The sequence below is a fragment of the Haematobia irritans genome, chromosome 3 (assembly GCF_050003625.1).
Source record: "Haematobia irritans isolate KBUSLIRL chromosome 3, ASM5000362v1, whole genome shotgun sequence".
NCBI lineage: Eukaryota > Metazoa > Arthropoda > Insecta > Diptera > Muscidae > Haematobia > Haematobia irritans.
The window spans coordinates 11,322,304-11,341,061 of NC_134399.1; the positions used below are offsets into that span (position 1 = coordinate 11,322,304).

Here is an 18,758-nt window from a genome sequence, read left to right on the forward strand (position 1 = left end):
AGGTGGTCCATTCGGAAAGTCCAATTTTGGGCAACTTTTTCGAGCATTTCGGCCGGAATAGCCCGAATTTCTTCGGAAATGTTGTCTTCCAAAGCTGGAATAGTTGCTGGCTTATTTCTGTAGACTTTAGACTTGACATAGTCCCACAAAAAATAGTCTAAAGGCGTCAAATCGCATGATCTTGGTGGCCAACTTACCGGTCCATTTCTTGAGATGAATTGTTCTCCGAAGTTTTCCCTCAAAATGGCCATAGAATCGCGAGCTGTGTGGCATGTAGCGCCATCTTGTTGAAACCACATGTCAACCAAGTTCAGTTCTTCCATTTTTGGCAACAAAAAGTTTGTTAGCATCGAACGATAGCGATCGCCATTCACCGTAACGTTGCGTCCAACAGCATCTTTGAAAAAATACGGTCCAATGATTCCACCAGCGTACAAACCACACCAAACAGTGCATTTTTCGGGATGCATGGGCAGTTCTTGAACGGCTTCTGGTTGCTCTTCACTCCAAATGCGGCAATTTTGCTTATTTACGTAGCCATTCAACCAGAAATGAGCCTCATCGCTGAACAAAATTTGTCGATAAAAAAGCGGATTTTCTGCCACTGATTTTGGTAATAAAATTCAATGATTTGCAAGCGTTGCTCGTTAGTAAGTCTATTCATGATGAAATGTCAAAGCATACTGAGCATCTTTCTCTTTGACACCATGTCTGAAATCCCACGTGATCTGTCAAATACTAATGCATGAAAATCCTAACCTCAAAAGAATCACCCTTTATATCAGCCTTCGGCATTGGGAGCTGTTGTATCGTTTCAACAAAAAGCTACACCCTTCTATATGAATATATTTAATGATGGTCTGCCAATGGCAATTTCGGATGTTTACGAGGATGCTCTTACCTCCTACATCGCCTGTCTTAATTTTTGATTGGGAATTTTTTCTCACTATTATCGTATATTGGCAGACCAGAAAGTAAATGTTTCTAAAGGGTGATTCTTTTGAGGTTAGGATTTTCATGCATTAGTATGAGATCACGTGGGATTTCAGACATGGTGTCAAAGAGAAAGATGCTCAGTATGCTTTGACATTTCATCATGAATAGACTTACTAACGAGCAACGCTTGCAAATCATTGAATTTTATTACCAAAATCAGTGGCAGAAAATCCGCTTTTTTATCGACAAATTTTGTTCAGCGATGAGGCTCATTTCTGGTTGAATGGCTACGTAAATAAGCAAAATTGCCGCATTTGGAGTGAAGAGCAACCAGAAGCCGTTCAAGAACTGCCCATGCATCCCGAAAAATGCACTGTTTGGTGTGGTTTGTACGCTGGTGGAATCATTGGACCGTATTTTTTCAAAGATGCTGTTGGACGCAACGTTACGGTGAATGGCGATCGCTATCGTTCGATGCTAACAAACTTTTTGTTGCCAAAAATGGAAGAACTGAACTTGGTTGACATGTGGTTTCAACAAGATGGCGCTACATGCCACACAGCTCGCGATTCTATGGCCATTTTGAGGGAAAACTTCGGAGAACAATTCATCTCAAGAAATGGACCGGTAAGTTGGCCACCAAGATCATGCGATTTGACGCCTTTAGACTATTTTTTGTGGGGCTACGTCAAGTCTAAAGAAATAAGCCAGCAACTATTCCAGCTTTGGAAGACAACATTTCCGAAGAAATTCGGGCTATTCCGGCCGAAATGCTCGAAAAAGTTGCCCAAAATTGGACTTTCCGAATGGACCACCTAAGACGCAGCCGCGGTCAACATTTAAATGAAATTATCTTCAAAAAGTAAATGTCATGGACCAATCTAACGTTTCAAATAAAGAACCGATGAGATTTTGCAAATTTTATGCGTTTTTTTAAAAAAAAAGTTATCAAGCTCTTAACAAATCACCCTATATTATGACCCCATATCTTAGTAAATACAAGCCTTTGATTATCACTGGATTTCAATACGTTTTCAAAGGTTTGCATAAATTATTGTTGAAATCGAACATTATTTAAAGGATTTATTAAAATACAAAGAAGTATCACATATATACCAGGATATGTTTGTAATTTGTAAACATAACTACCTGCTTTTATTATCAATTGCAAATAAAACAATTTAATTTAATTTGTTGTTTGACTTTACTCAACTAATATGTATATTCCTATAGGAACATACAAATACTATATATAATTATTTTAACTATAAAATATTTTAACTTAAATCTCGTTTACAAATACATACACTAACTTAAACCCTTCGCAGGGTATTGACATACGGATAATTGGAATATGGAATATTGGAATATTTTGATTTACTTCTTACGCGGTTGGTGAAAAATGCAATTTCTTCATTTTGTTTCGGCCATGCTTCCATTCGCTTTATGGGGCCCATATGTGCATATTTCGATCTTAAATTACTCGGATACTTTTCATGGTATTCTTCTGTAGTACCGGCAACAGCTTTATTGGATGATGATGGGGAATAATTTAGTTCTTCTACTTCGACAATAGCTGGAAGCTTAAAAGATTTTCTTTTTCTTGTACGATTTGCTATGCAGGAAATTTCCAAAGAATCCAATCCTTCTCTTTTATCATATGTGTCATTTTGCTTTTGTTTGGAATTTGTTGGAAGAACAAAATTTTCGGATTCTTCATCTGTTTCGTACAATTTTTCAAAGATTTCTGACATTTCATGTGATACAGATTTCGTTTGCTCTCGTACAGTATCTCTTTTCTTTTCAAGAGATGTTTGAGAACAAACTGTTTTTCTTCGTCCAGAAGATTTTATAGGTTCCGCTACATTATTCTCATTTTTAGAGTTCGACAATCTCTCGGAAGCCATACTCCTGCGTCTGGTTCTTTTAGCTATACAGGAATTATCTAAATTATATGTCTCGTTTCTTGTTTTCGGACATTTAGAATTCATCGATTGTTTCACCGGGTTGAACTCTTTTGAATTCTGCACTAAGTCTTTGTTTCGTTTTCTTGTAGCAATGCATCTTTTATTTTTCTCTTTTTCAATAGCTTCTAGAAAAAATTCTAATGGATCATCATCGTCACTGTCGTCAGTCGTTGTGGCTCTTATAGCGGAATCCATTTCTTTTCTTTCGGAATTATCCCAATCCAAGGTATTGGTGTCAGTCTCTTCGTCAAGTACCATCAAGGCATTTGTGTTGGGGCCTTTCTTTGCCAATTTTGTAGGTATTTCGTCAGTACACGTAGAGGTTTTACATTTTCGATCATCGAAAGCCTCATCAGAAGACGTAGACACTCTATACTTGCGCCTTCGTGCTCTTATGGGTTTGATTTCTTCAAATTCATCACTACTTTCATTGCATTGTGTAAAATTTTCTTTTGTGCTAGAATTTTCGGTTATTTCTTTCGGTTTGCTAGATATGTCTTGAATAACCTCATCTAGGTTATAATGCCTACCGTTGACATCAGTAGAAGAAATTTCTGCATATTCATGTGTACTTGTTTTTCGGCCTGCATTTTCATTTCCAAATGGAATGATTATCACATCGTCGTCCTCTATTGTATGCAAAACCCTACGCCTGTTGTTAGGTTCTTCCTTCTTTGAGGATCGTTTTTGATGTTTTCCTCCTTTATTTTCTTTCACATCTCTTTTAGGTGATATAGATGTTGTTTGTTGCTTCGTCTTTGTTTTACTGTATTCCCCCGACCGCTCTCTAGTACGACTTCTTCGTAATCCTCTCGTATGTTCCTCGCAATTATTTTTGTCCATTTCTGAAATTTTTCGTGATGATACAACTATCTGCTCGTTATTCTTCGTGGTATTTGCTTCTCCTGAATACCCATCTGTGTTAATATCCTTTGATACTTCAGTACTTTCAAAATTCTCCGTTCCTACAGATGGATTTAAATATTCATCTGAAATTGCATTTGATTCCAATGACGAACTTTTTAGTCTAAGTGCTCTCCGTCTTCGGCAAATTTTTATTTCATCTTCAGAGTTTATATCATTATTTGGCTCTGGCCCTCTTGTATTCGCTTCGGAAAATAATTGATTTACTATATACATATCTTCGTGGTCGCTTACATTGCATACATCAATCTCATTGCATTCACCTTCCTCATTACCATGAGAGTTCAAACTCTCGCGTCCACTGTCACGTTCTTCTATGGCAATAGTACAATCGGCACAATGAAATCGACCTCGGAATGGCTGTAGACATTGCTTATGCATGGCTGTGGAACCACAGGTGCCACATAACATAAGCGGATTATCTTTTGATGAGTGATTGCGACCTTTGTTATTTGTACAATTACTGGCTGAACATTCACTAGGTCTCTCTAAAAGTTCAGCAAATGCATTAGGCTCTAGCTCCCAGGCAGCATCCCTGTGAGATACATTAAACGTAGTTTAATTGTTGGCAAGATATGTATTTAATATGATAACAATACTCACTGATTTGGAATGAAAATGCCCTTAGTCGGCAATTCTTTCCTAAAAGTAGCCGCATCATTACACAGAGGACATTTAAAAAAATAACCAGCAGTTCTGGCAAAACGTTGCAGGCATAATTTATGGAACCAGCCATTACGGCAACAAGGACTTTCGATAGCTTTTAAAGGATTAAAACGTTCATTAGGTCGTACTAAATTGTCGTAGCATATCATGCATGTGGTGGCAGGTGAGGGCATTTTAATACGCCCTTTTCGCCTGTGTGTGTTGCAATAAGAATTATAGGATTTGCAAAATTGATTTTCGGCACCATTCTCCACACCGCACACTAAGTGAAATGTGCGGCGACATTTCGAATGACAACATCCTATATTGGCGTAGCGTTTTGAACAGTAGCAACATTTCTGAATCATGATTGATTAGTTAAAGGACATTTCCCATCTATAAAAAAATTTCCTTCACTTACCAAAAATGAAACACGATGCTCTTCCTTTTTAATATCAGGCTGTAGGAAACCTAGAATTCCTTCATCATCATCACCATTTTGAACAAGATTTGAAGATAAATACTAATGGAATGACAATGATGATGCTTTTAGAATTTCGAGAACAAATTCCTATATGTATATCTTACCAAACAAAACATATGAACCCCAATGTTCATTTCTTTATTTTGCAAGAAATCTCCATATTGTATGTCATCCTTTTTCGAAAACTTGCACAAAAAACATTTATCCATTATAGGGAAATTTAAATTAAAACATTGAACAAATATAAACAATACAATTTCACACGATGTATACACAAACAGTGGTAATGTTTGACAATTGGCGAAAAGCGCGCGTATGCCTAGTTATTGGCAAACGTAACGTAATTTTCGTATTCGTTTATAATACAACCATAATAAGGTAGGTTATGATTTGCCTAATAATTGCTTGGCAACGTAGTCACAGATTTCAGACGTTAGTTTTCGTTTACTAATGTATACAACGCATTCGTCTTAGTGTGTAAATATAACCATAGCGATAGGCAGTAGGCGAAACATTTTTGCCGCAACGGCAAATACAATAAGCTTGACGGCGAATAATTCCCTTTTTCACGTTTCCTAGCGTTTTTGTTGTCAATACAGCACGCTTTGACAATATTAAACAATGAAGTTGAATAAAAACATACAATGGCTTGTTATTTGTTGAGTTATTTCAAGAAAAAATAATCTACACGTGTCCAGGCCAAAGATAATAAAAGAGGAAGATGGGAGATTGGCTACTGAGCACATCAAACCATTTGCCACATTAGTTTAATACTCGAACCAAACGCGTATACGACAAGTATTGACATAGCATTAAAATGCACATAAAAAGAAATTAAGAGCACGAAATAAATTTCCATAAAGGGGAAAATGTAATTTTTTTTGTTGTTGCCTAAAATTTATCATTGTTTCATTAAGAAAATAAAATTTTTCATTTAAAAAATAAAAACTAAAAACAACTAAAAGGTTACAAACATGTACTAAACTATTCTGGTAAATGCAACATTTGGTATGACGCAAGCCAATCTCCCATCTTCCTCTTTTATTATCTTTGGTCCAGGCAACAGCAATTCCTAGCAGAGAATGAAGCCGACCCATTTTTGTCGGCGGCGGCGGACACTAAATTTTTGCCTCCGGCGGCGGCGGCTTGACGGCTGAGCCGATATAAATTTGTTCACTCGGCGGCGGACAATTATCCATTATAAAATCAATTTGAAGTTAATCGAATGGTAATGAGATTAGTTGTACAACCTATCTTACAAACAAATTTACTTTTCGTTCAAATTTTCTGAGCTAAATTTTTGCTAAATTATTATAGCAGATTAAATATGATTGGTTGTGTTCAAAATTTTGGAAAAAATACGACAATTTAATAAACATTTTTCTGATTTAAATCGATATTTTTGATTACTTGGCGGCTAAATTTGAGTCGAGATGAGTCGACATATTCGGCGGCGGCGTCGGATGGCAAAAAATGGTCGGGGGCGACTGAAATCGGCGGCGCGACTCGGCGGCTTCATTCTCTGATTCCTAGTGGTGAGTTAAAAAAAATTGATAAGTGATGGCAACACTATACCAGTTTTCGCCAAGGAGTTAGAATAAGTTTTAATTGAGCGACACGCCGCTAGCCGTCACGGTATTCCGTCGCGGATATTGGGCTTCCCATAAGAAATACACGTAAATAAGTGTTCGCCTACCGCTATGGTTATATTTGCACACTTATATATTAATGTACATTTGAAAAATGAAACTATATTATTTATTGGTCAATTAGGAATACAATTTGGCGACTGATAAATAATAGAGTGTTAGAGAATAGAAGATAACGTAGAACAGTTTTGAGTTTTTTTTTCACATAACCAAGCCAACGCCATCTACATTAGCCAGTTGATTTTTTTATGAAGGGGAGCACTTTTGAGTTTTTCCCTTCGTCATCTTTGAGATGTTTTCCGGCCATCATTACGTCGCCACTAATTTGGTTAACAGCCGACATCATATTTTGATAAATTGCAATTTATATTCACATAAACCAATAATTAATAGGGCAGATGAGAACATTAAATTGGTACCCACCGTCACTCTTCATTCCACCATTTAAAGAAATATATTTTTCAAATCTTTCTTTTATTTATCCTTTGTATTATCAAATTCGAATTCTTCAACCTTTTTGAAGCCTGAATATCTGATGATCTTTCCCTTTTCAACATTGAGGCGTTTACTGAACTGCACAGCTTGGGATTCGGATTTTTCTTCATCTGTTTTATATCCATAATAGTGGGCCCAATCGCTTTTACCAGTAAATGCCATATAGCATACAAAACCAAAGGCATTCCATGCGAGCACAGCATATGCTAAGCTAAGACGACGTTTCCACCTGAGAGCATCCACTTCGGGAATAGGATTTGTATTCTTCCTTACAAGCCGACGAAGCCATTTCATTTGAAACAGAGACATGTTAAAATTATATTTTTATGTGGATTTATTATATAAATTGCTGCCGATGCCAAAAAACGTAAACAAACTATTGGACACAGCTGTTTTACTCATGTCGATAGCGTACTTAAATCAGGGTGCTAGATGTATGATTTGACAAAATACTATCCAATTAATGGAAATCGCGACGTAATTGCTTTTGCATTGCAGTGTAGATTAGTCAATTAGGCGTTGCCAATTACTCGTTCAAAATTGAATAATAGGTTGATTAGAAAAGAAAGCCTTCGTATTGTAAATCGGGAATTTGTGAGTCTATTAAATCGGAATGCATCCTTTAAAAATGCATAAATATTAGCATAATACCTCAGTCACATTACACTTCCAAAATTTACTGTAACTAGATTTCAACTTTCATTTGCCTTGTAAAAAGGGGATTTCAAATCCACTTTTACTAGATTTTATTTAGCTCACATAATTAATAAGCCACTCGGATTGTGGAATGCCGTATAACATTTCTAACGATTTTAAAACATTGTAATTATGTTTTTATGAATTTTGCAACGTTGTTGTCGTTAAAAGTGGGTACTAAGTTGGAGTTTAGCCGCTAAAATCGCAATTTACTTTTCTTTAATAATCCATTTTAAAGAATATAGACTTCATAAAAACTTGCATTGGACTATTCCCCATCAAGTTATATTAAAATTTGTGTAAAAGACGTGTAATATTGTGGTTTTCTTACTGATTTATTTTTGATTTTAGCGGCTAAACTCGAACTTAGTACTCACCTTAAACTCGAACTTAATACCCACCTTAAATCACAATTCTGCCCAATGAGCGGTCAACACATATTGTAAAAAAAGTAATCTATATATTAGATGTTATTGCTAATTCTGGTGTTTACTAATTTTGAATAATAGTAGAATGAATTCTAAATTGCAGTCATGGCTGAATAAGGAGGTTGAATCACGATAACAAAAACAACAAATTTAAATATGTTGATTACAATTTTAAGAAGTCAAAATCAGCTGATAAAAGAATCGTATGGCATTGGTAAAAGTGGCAATTATTTATTCTTTCAATTGTCCTGAAAAAATAATTCAAATCCAGAGAAAAATAAAGGTTCAAATTTAATTGCGTTACCTATGAGTTATTGTGAAGTGGATAATTCATTCGAGGAACGCCGATATGAGACCAAAGTTAATAATGGAAATCAGTCAAATGGATATTCGCCATCTATTAAAAAAACAGTTTATGATGCAGTTTAAAAACTGATGTGCGTGGTATTTTGGGTCTGGAATATGTTATCAAGATACTCAAGTTATCTTTGAACAATTCTCCAGCTATGAATGCGCGAGTTTGTTTGAGATGCATTTGCTATGCAGTGTCATTTGGAGAGCTGCAATCACCATAAACATATGATTTTGGCATCTTAAAATTTGGTCGAAATAAAAAAATTGTAATCATATGGCCCCATGATTTAACCTTCTTGTTCAGCCATGATTGCAGTATTCCAAAAACTCATCGTATCTCAATTGCCGTTAATGTAGGCCGCCTTTGTATTCTTGATCAGCAGTTTGTTTATTGACAGTATATGTATCGTAACGTAAACTTCCATTCCAGCAAGTACACAAACAACAATAAACCAAACAGACATAAACCACACACACCAACAACGTCGAACTACGATTTGCAAATTTTTATTACAAAAAACATCAAGCAAAGCTCTACTTTAATATATTTCATTGATGTTGTTTACTTTACTATACTTTATGATTTTCGGTAAATTTATTTACAAAAACCTACAAAATGTTAATGAGAGGTGTACAGTTCAATAATTTGGAATATCGCCGTCGTCAGATTGATACCTTGAAAGTATTTAATGACAAGTAAGTTTTGAGCCTTCCTTATTTAAGAACAATGTTTTGATGACAATCCAATTTTTCATGCAGTGTGGTCGAAGTGGCAGAACTATCGGAATATTGTGTACATTTCGAGTCGGGAGGTCGGAATTTTATCCTTACTGTTCTACTAGGTTTGAATTTTCCAAATGAACGTCCGAAGCTGTTATTGTCGCCCATCATACAGCACAATTGGATCAATGCAAATACTGGCGAAATTGAAAAGGCTCCTGGTTTGGTGAACGTAAGTAGTATCACATATCGCCTTTTATAATGAAAATTTAGAGGATTTGATATTTGCAAGGTGAAAGCCTTGAAATCGTATTCAAGGAAATCAAGGTTTGTTACGTCTCTGACGTTACCAATGACCTTAAACTTGTCAATGCCGGATTGTGAATAATCTGTAAAAGTTGTATTGCCCTTCATAGGGATATATAAAAACTTGAAGCAAAGGACATTAATAAAACTGTAGGTTTTGCAATTTTTCACATTTTGTTTTAATTTTGTTAATTGTTTATATAAAAACCAAATAAAAAACAAAATTTAAAGAAAAAATCTCTTTTTAAGCCGCACACATATTCCTTTCCTCTATTTTTCATTTAGCTCCATGTGAGATATGTTCTGGTCTTAACTTCATGAAAAATTAGTTTTTAAGGCCTATTGTATTATATATCACTTCAATATTTTTGGGAAATCTTTTCACTAACTAATATTTTTATTTTTTAGTATTCCCCTCATTCCGATCTCGGCAGAGTTGTACAGGCCATCATTAGAGAGTTTGAACGTTTCCCTCCAACTATCATACAATCCCATAGCCCAGTCACGACCAATAATGTTACTTCTGCCCATGTCAATGTTCCACATCCCCGTCATTATCAACAATTACAAGCGGCCAAATCTTTGGATAGTGGAACTAGCAGTGGGGCTTCCAATAGCACCAATAGCAGCAAAGAGGCCTCGCCAAATGATCCTGCAAAACACACATCGTCGCGACTTAGTGACAGCAACTTTCCCAATCTCTCTACCCTATCCCTAGATGAGCTAAAACAATTGGATAATGATGATGATTTCTTCGATGACTTTATCGAAGAAATGTCTGTTGTACAGCAACTAAACGAAGAATTGGATTCAATGATTAATCAAGTGGAAAATATCTCCAAGGAGAATGAGTCCAAAGAAACTCATTTGGTTGAACTAAAGCGCAAACTTAGTGACGATGTCACAACTCTAAAACATTTGGGAGAAAAATGTGACCAGTTGAACAAGAAGTATATGAAAAAAACCGAAGAATACAATCCACAGCATATAAGAGAACTTCTACAGATTGCCGCATCCAATGCTGACACAGAGTGTGAAAAGCATGTCGAACAATTTCTCAATGGTAAAATTGACGTACAAACCTTCTTGCAGAATTATACACATTCGAAAAAACTCAGTTCGGAAAGAAAGGCTAAAGAAGAGAGATTGGGTCATCAGCTATTGGAATTGGAAAGAGCTGCTGGAATATAGATGAAAATCGCAATCAAAACCACAGAAAATCATTGTAACATTGGTGTGAATAATTATGAATGAACATATTTCTTGCCTATTTAGAAAATGGCTTAAAAATAAAAACAAAAAAAAACTCAATATCCTCAAACAGAATTATGAGGAAAGTAGCTTTTTAGCTTTTAGAGTCATATTAATTAGAATTGTTACATCTTTTATTTAGTAGAATTTTACCCGTTGTCTGCGTTTTATTTTTGTTTGTTTGTTTAATTTCTATTATTATTATTAATCTATATTTTATTTTCCAAAGTTTTCATATAAATTCTTCTTTAGAAAAAAAAAACAACATGTGAAATATTTAATAATCAACAAAAGTTCTCAGTAGATTAGTAATTTACTTAAATGTACTTCATTCATTTAGTTATTTATTTATGATTTGAAATAAAAACAAATAAGATAGGTACATGATTGAATTGTGTGTTCTTATTTCGGGGGAAATTATATTAATATAATTTTTAAGACTTCCATATTTACATATACATACGAAAATTTTTTTGAATAACCTTTACCGCACAGTGTGCTATATATTTGGAATAAAACGATTAATCCCTTCAAAATATGCTGGAGTAAATGAGTTGGAAATGTGTATGTCTGACCTTAACTTGGAATCTTTCTTTAAAAACTCTTTGTTTTGAAAAAGGACAGATATAGGCAGATGATGTGGCACTAGAAAGCAGGGTACATTTTCGGGTTCAAACAGAGATATCATGCGGAGAGTCCTCCAGATGACAGGGTAGATGCCAAGGATTTGTTGTAATATATTCATACTTAAACTTACTCAGTCGTGTTATTTTGAAACTTTCCAATTATAAAAAAAATATTTCTATAGAAAATTTTGTCAAAATTTTATTTCTATAGAAAATTTTGTCAAAAATTTTATTTGTATAGAAAATTTTGTCAAAATTTTATTTCTATAGAAAATTTTTCAAAATTTTATTTCTATAGAAAATTTTGTCAAAATTGCATTTCTATAGAATATTTTGTCAACATTTTATTTCTATAAAAAATTTTGTCAAAATTTTATTTCTATGGAAATTTTTGTCAAAGTTTTATTTCTATAGCAAATTTTGTCAAAATTTTATTTCTATAGAAAATTTTGCCAAAACTTTATTTCTATAGAAAATTTTGTCAAAATTTTATTTCTATAGAAAATTTTATGAAAATGTTATTTCTATAGAAAATTTTGGCAAAATTTTATTTCTATGGAAATTTTTGTCAAAGTTTTATTTATATAGAAAATTTTGTTAAAATTTTATTTCTGTAGAAATATTTTGTCAAAATTTTATTTCTGTAGAAATATTTTGTCAAAATTTTATTTCTATAGAAAATTTTGTCAAAAACTTTATTTCTATAGAAAATTTTGTCATTTTTTTGTATAGAAAATTTTGTCAATTTTTTTTTTGTAAAGAAAATTTTGTCAAAATTTTATTTCTATAGAAAATTTTGTCAACATTTTATTTCTATAGAAAATTTTGTCAAAATTTTATTTCTATGGAAATTTTTGTCAAAGTTTTATTTCTATAGCAAATTTTGTCAAAATTTTATTTCTATAGAAAATTTTGTCAAAACTTTATTTCTATAGAAAATTTTGTCAAAATTTTATTTCTATAGAAAATTTTATGAAAATGTTATTTCTATAGAAAATTTTGGCAAAATTTTATTTCTATGGAAATTTTTGTCAAAGTTTTATTTCTATAGAAAATTTTGTCAAAATTTTATTTCTGTAGAAATATTTTGTCAAAATTTTATTTCTGTAGAAATATTTTGTCAAAATTTTATTTCTATAGAAAATTTTGTCAAAAACTTTATTTCTATAGAAAATTTTGTCATTTTTTTGTATAGAAAATTTTGTCAATTTTTTTTTTGTATAGAAAATTTTGTCAAAATTTTATTTCTATAGAAAATTTTGTCAACATTTTATTTCTATAGAAAATTTTGTCTAAATTTCATTTCTATAGAAAATTTTGTCAAAATTTTATTTCTATAGAAAATTTTGGCAAAATTTTATTCCTATAGAAATTTTTGTCAAAGTTTTATTTCTATAGAAAATTTTGTCAAAAGTTTTTTCTATAGAAAATTTTGTCAACATTTTATTTCTATAGAAAATTTTGCCAAAATTTTATTTCTATAGAAAATTTTTATCAAAATTATATTGCTATAGAAAATTTTGTCAAAATTTTATTTCTATAGAAATTTTTGTCAAAATTTTATTTCTATAGAAAATTTTGTCAAAATTTTATTTCTACAGAAAATTTTCTCAAGATTTTATTTCTATAGAAATTTTATCAAATAGTTTTTTTTTTTCTATAGAAAATTTTGGCAAAATTTTATTTCTATAGAAAATTTTGTCAAAAATTTTATTTCTATAGAAAATTTTGTCAAAAATTTTATTTCTATAGAAAATTTTGGCAAAATTTTATTCCTATAGAAATTTTTGTCAAAGCAAAATTTTATTTCTATAGAAAATTTTGTCAAAAATTTTATTTCTGTAGAAAATTATGTCAAAATTTTATTTCTATAGAAAATTTTGGCAAAATTTTATTCCTATAGAAATTTTTGTCAAAGTTTTATTTCTATAGAAAATTTTGTCAAAAGTTTTTTCTATAGAAAATTTTGTCAACATTTTATTTCTATAGAAAATTTTGCCAAAATTTTATTTCTATAGAAAATTTTTATCAAAATTATATTGCTATAGAAAATTTTGTCAAAATTTTATTTCTATAGAAATTTTTGTCAAAATTTTATTTCTATAGAAAATTTTGTCAAAATTTTATTTCTACAGAAAATTTTCTCAAGATTTTATTTCTATAGAAATTTTATCAAATAGTTTTTTTTTTCTATAGAAAATTTTGGCAAAATTTTATTTCTATAGAAAATTTTGTCAAAAATTTTATTTCTATAGAAAATTTTGTCAAAAATTTTATTTCTATAGAAAAATTTTTCAAAATTTTATTTCTATACAAAATTTTCACAAAATTTTATTTATAAAGAAAATTTGTTCAAAATTTTATCTCTATAGAAAATTTTGTCAAATAGTTTTTTTATAGAAAAGTTTATCAAATTTTTATTTTATAGAAAATTTTGTCAAAATTTTATTCCTGTAGATAATTTTTCTCAAAATTTTATTTCTATAGAAAATTTTGTCAAAATAGCATTTCTATAGAAAATTTTGTCAAAAATTTTTTTCTATAGAAAAAATTTTCAAAATTTTGTTTCTATAGAAATTTTTTTCAAAATTTTATTTCTACAGAAATTTTGTCAAAATTTGATTTCTATAGAAATTGTTTGTCAAAACTTTATTTAAATAAAAATTTTTGTCAAAATTTTCTTTCTATAGAAGATTTTATCCAAATTTTACTTTATTGAAAATTCTATAGAAAATTTTGTCAAAATTTTTTTTCTATAGAAAAATTTTTCAAAATTTTGTTTCTATAGAAAATTTTTTCAAAATTTTATTTCTACAGAAAATTTTGTCAAAATTTTATTTCTATAGAAATTGTTTGTCAAAACTTTATTTAGATAAAAATTTTTGTCAAAATTTTCTTTCTATAAAAAATTTTGTCAAAATTTTATTTATTTATTTATTTACGACAATACAATAAGCCAGAAAGGCCAATAATAGCGCATTGCCTCTATAACTAATTAATTATATAAAATCTAAAATAAATTTACTATTTAATTAAAGAACAATATGAATGAATTTTTATAAAAAGTGTAGAAAATAAATAAGCAAAAATAAAGCAAATAATAAAAATAAAACTGAAAAGTATCCACCAATACTTATTCCAGAAAATAAGGATAACTACCATTGGCAATGACAGACATCTTTATTATTTAATTTATTCTTATATAAATCATTCAAAATTTTATTTCTATAGAAAAATTTGTCAAAAATTTTATTTCTATAGAAAATATTGTCAAAAGTTTATTTCTATAGAATATTTTGTCAAATAGTTTTTTTCTATAGAAAATTTTTCAACATTTTATTTCTATAGAAATTTTTTGTCAAAATTTTATTTCTATAGCATTTTTTTTAAATTTTATTCCTATACAAAATTTTCGCAAAATTTTATATATAAAGAAAATTTAGTCAAAATATTATTTCTATAGAAAATTTTGTCAAAATTTTATTTCTATAGAAATTATTGTCAACATTTTATTTCTATTCAAAATTTTGTCAAAATTTTATTTCTATAGAAAATTTTGTCAAAAAATTTATTTCTATAGAAAATTTTGTAATATTTTTGTATAGAAAATTTTGTCTAAATTTCATTTCTATAGAAAATTTTGTCAACATTTTATTTCTATAGAAAATGTTGTCAAAATTCTATTTCTATAGGAAATTTTGTCAAAATTTTATTTCTAAAGAAAATTTTGTCAAAATTTTATTTCTATAGAAAATTTTATGAAAATGTTATTTCTATAGAAAATGTTGGCAAAATTTTATTTCTATGGAAATTTTTGTCAAAGTTTTATTTCTATAGAAAATTTTGTCAAAATTTTATTTCTGTAGAAATATTTTGTCAAAATTTTATTTCTGTAGAAATATTTTGTCAAAATTTTATTTCTATAGAAAATTTTGTCAAAAACTTTATTTCTATAGAAAATTTTGTCATTTTTTTGTATAGAAAATTTTGTCAATTTTTTTTTGTATAGAAAATTTTGTCAAAATTTTATTTCTATAGAAAATTTTGTCAACATTTTATTTCTATAGAAAATTTTGTCTAAATTTCATTTCTATAGAAAATTTTGTCAAAATTTTATTTTTGTTGTTGTTTTTTATTTCAGCTTAAAACCATACATTGACTAAACTACAAGAGTAGCTTAACCAACAGAGGAAAAGAATGTTTGTCAAATTTATTTGGGCAAAGCCCTATAGACTGCAAGATGGTTGGATGGACGCACGTTTCGGAATTACCACATTCCTCATCAGCATCCTCTACTTGCAGCAAAACTATCAACCAATTATCAGAGTAAATTCAGGCAGTTTATTAAACCCAACAAAAACCACACTTGAACCCTCCGAAAAAAGGTTTTACATTGATAGCCGGCTTATGCCGAAATAAATTCGAAACAAACATATCTCTTTTCCTAGATGCTGATGAGGAATGTGGTAATTCCGAAACGTGCGTCCATCCAACCATCTTGCAGTCTATAGGGCTTTGCCCAAATAAATTTGACAAACATTCTTTTCCTCTGTTGGTTAAGCTACTCTTGTAGTTTAGTCAATGTATGGTTTTAAGCTGAAATAAAAAACAACAACAATGCTTAAAGAACAAAACCAACAATAACAAAACAAAACAAATGGAAAAAGAAGAGGAGGCACGCTCAAAATAAACCCAGCCATGTGAATTCAAATCGATGATTTGACAGTGGCATAGGAAAAGAGATATGTTTGTTTCGAATTTATTTCGGCATAAGCCGGCTATCAATGTAAAACCTTTTTTTCGGAGGGTTCAAGTGTGGTTTTTGTTGGGTTTAATAAACTGCCTGAATTTACTCTGATAATTGGTTGATAGTTTTGCTGCAAGTAGAGGATGCTGATGAGGAATGTGGTAATTCCGAAACGTGCGTCCATCCAACCATCTTGCAGTCTATAGGGCTTTGCCCAAATAAATTTGACAAACATTCTTTTCCTCTGTTGGTTAAGCTACTCTTGTAGTTTAGTCAATGTATGGTTTTAAGCTGAAATAAAAAACAACAACAATGCTTAAAGAACAAAACCAACAATAACAAAACAAAACAAATGGAAAATTTTATTTCTATAGAAAATGTTGTCAAAATTTTATTTCTGTAGAAAATTATGTCAAAATTTTATTTCTATAGAAAATTTTGGCAAAATTTTATTTCTATAGAAATTTTTGTCAAAGTTTTATTTCTATAGAAAATTTTGTCAAAAGTTTTTTCTATAGAAAATTTTGTCAACATTTTATTTCTATAGAAAATTTTGCCAAAATTTATTCTGATAATTGGTTGATGGTTTTGCTGCAAGTAGAGGATCCTGATGAGGAATGTGGTAATTCCGAAACAGCTGTACATCCAACCATCTTGCAGTCTATAGGGCTTTGCCCAAATAAATTTGACAAGCATACTTTTCCTCTGTTGGTTAAGCTACACTTGTAGTTTAGTCAATGCATGGCTTTAAGCTGAGATCAGAAAAAAAAAACAATAACGATTGAAGAGAAGCCAACAATAACAAACAAAACGAAATTTTATTTCTATAGAAAATGTTTATCAAAATTATATTGCTATAGAAAATTTTGTCAAAATTTTATTTCTATAGAAATTTTTGTCAAAACTTTATTTCTATAGAAAATTTTGTCAAAATTTTATTTCTACAGAAAATTTTCTCAAGATTTTATTTCTATAGAAATTTTATCAAATAGTTTTTTTTTCTATAGAAAATTTTGGCAAAATTTTATTTCTATATTTCTATATTTTGTCAAAATTTTATTTCTATAGAAAATTTTTTTCAAAATTTTATTTCTATAGAAAAATTTGTCCAAAATTTTATTTCTATAGAAAATATTGTCAAATAGTTTTTTTTCTATAGAAAATTTTGTCAAATAGTTTTTTTCTATAGAACATTTTTCAACATTTTATTTCTATAGAATATTTTTTTTTTAAATTTTATTCCTATACAAAATTTTCGCAAAATTTTATATATAAAGAAAATTTAGTCAAAATATTATTTCTATAGAAAATATTGTCAACATTTTATTTCTATAGAAAATTTTGTCAAAAACTTTATTTCTATAGAAAATTTTGTCATTTTTTGTATAGAAAATATTGTCATTTTTTTTGTATAGAAAATTTTGTCAAAATTTTATTTCTATAGAAAATTTTGTCAACATTTTATTTCTATAGAAAATTTTGTCTAAATTTCATTTCTATAGAAAATTTTGTCAAAATTTTATTTCTATAGAAAATGTTGTCAAAATTTTATTTCTGTAGAAAATTATGTCAAAATTTTATTTCTATAGAAAATTTTGGCAAAATTTTATTCCTAGAGAAATTTTTGTCAAAGTTTTATTTCTATAGAAAATTTTGTCAAAAGTTTTTTCTATAGAAAATTTTGTCAACATTTTATTTCTATAGAAATTTTTGCCAAAATTTTATTTCTATAGAAAATTTTTATCAAAATTATATTGCTATAGAAAATTTTGTCAAAATTTTATTTCTATAGAAATTTTTGTCAAAATTTTATTTCTATAGAAAATTTTGTCAAAATTTTATTTCTACAGAAAATTTTCTCAAGATTTTATTTCTATAGAAATTTTATCAAATAGTTTTTTTTTTCTATAGAAAATTTTGGCAAAATTTTATTTCTATAGAAAGTTTTGTCAAAAATTTTATTTCTATAGAAAATTTTGTCAAAAATGTTATTTCTATAGAAAAATTTTTCAAAATTTTATTTCTATACAAAATTTTCACAAAATTTTATTTATAAAGAAAATTTGTTCAAAATTTTATCTCTATAGAAAATTTTGTCAAATAGTTTTTTTATAGAAAATTTTATCAAATTTTTATTTCTATAGAAAATTTTGTCAAAATTTTATTCCTGTAGATAATTTTTCTCAAAATTTTATTTCTATAGAAAATTTTGTCAAAATAGCATTTCTATAGAAAATTTTGTCAAAATTTTTTTTCTATAGAAAAAATTTTCAAAATTTTGTTTCTATAGAAATTTTTTTCAAAATTTTATTTCTACAGAAATTTTGTCAAAATTTGATTTCTATAGAAATTGTTTGTCAAAACTTTATTTAAATAAAAATTTTTGTCAAAATTTTCTTTCTATAGAAAATTTTGTCCAAATTTTACTTTATTGAAAATTCTATAGAAAATTTTGTCAAAATTTTTTTTTCTATAGAAAAATTTTTCAAAATTTTGTTTCTATAGAAAATTTTTTCAAAATTTTATTTCT

At 29.2% G+C, this 18,758-nt stretch overlaps 3 protein-coding genes across 3 annotated transcripts; 1 reads left to right on the forward strand and 2 right to left on the reverse strand.

Moving 5' to 3' along the window:
• Window positions 1-2,116: 2,116 nt before the first annotated feature.
• LOC142229473 (uncharacterized) lies at window positions 2,117-5,247 on the reverse strand. Its single transcript, XM_075300032.1, has 4 exons — window positions 5,061-5,247; window positions 4,894-4,995; window positions 4,431-4,831; window positions 2,117-4,362 (listed from the first exon to the last, which is right to left on the reverse strand). Exons 1-4 carry the CDS (start codon window positions 5,163-5,165, stop codon window positions 2,250-2,252), a joined length of 2,721 nt encoding a protein of 906 aa, XP_075156147.1. The 5' UTR covers window positions 5,166-5,247; the 3' UTR covers window positions 2,117-2,249.
• Window positions 5,248-7,062: 1,815 nt separating this feature from the next.
• On the reverse strand, window positions 7,063-7,512 carry LOC142229016 (uncharacterized). Its single transcript, XM_075299548.1, has one exon. It carries the CDS (start codon window positions 7,407-7,409, stop codon window positions 7,080-7,082), a length of 330 nt encoding a protein of 109 aa, XP_075155663.1. The 5' UTR covers window positions 7,410-7,512; the 3' UTR covers window positions 7,063-7,079.
• A 1,504-nt stretch (window positions 7,513-9,016) lies between these two features.
• Vsp37A (Vacuolar protein sorting 37A) lies at window positions 9,017-11,237 on the forward strand. Its single transcript, XM_075299549.1, has 3 exons — window positions 9,017-9,274; window positions 9,338-9,530; window positions 10,013-11,237. Exons 1-3 carry the CDS (start codon window positions 9,195-9,197, stop codon window positions 10,793-10,795), a joined length of 1,056 nt encoding a protein of 351 aa, XP_075155664.1. The 5' UTR covers window positions 9,017-9,194; the 3' UTR covers window positions 10,796-11,237.
• Window positions 11,238-18,758: the final 7,521 nt, after the last annotated feature.

Excerpts from the sequence above, each read along its gene's own strand:
- LOC142229473 (XM_075300032.1), bottom strand. The coding sequence starts at position 5,165 with ATGGATAAATGTTTTTTGTGCAAGTTTTCGAAAAAGGATGACATACAA. Across the intron at positions 4,832-4,893 it reads AGCATCGTGTTTCATTTTTG|AAATGTTGCTACTGTTCAAA; the intron begins GTAAGTGAAGGA and ends ATCATGATTCAG. Across the intron at positions 4,363-4,430 it reads GGCATTTTCATTCCAAATCA|GGATGCTGCCTGGGAGCTAG; the intron begins GTGAGTATTGTT and ends TGTATCTCACAG.
- LOC142229016 (XM_075299548.1), bottom strand. The coding sequence starts at position 7,409 with ATGTCTCTGTTTCAAATGAAATGGCTTCGTCGGCTTGTAAGGAAGAAT.
- Vsp37A (XM_075299549.1), top strand. The coding sequence starts at position 9,195 with ATGTTAATGAGAGGTGTACAGTTCAATAATTTGGAATATCGCCGTCGT. Across the intron at positions 9,275-9,337 it reads TTGAAAGTATTTAATGACAA|TGTGGTCGAAGTGGCAGAAC; the intron begins GTAAGTTTTGAG and ends TTTTTCATGCAG. Across the intron at positions 9,531-10,012 it reads AGGCTCCTGGTTTGGTGAAC|TATTCCCCTCATTCCGATCT; the intron begins GTAAGTAGTATC and ends TTTATTTTTTAG.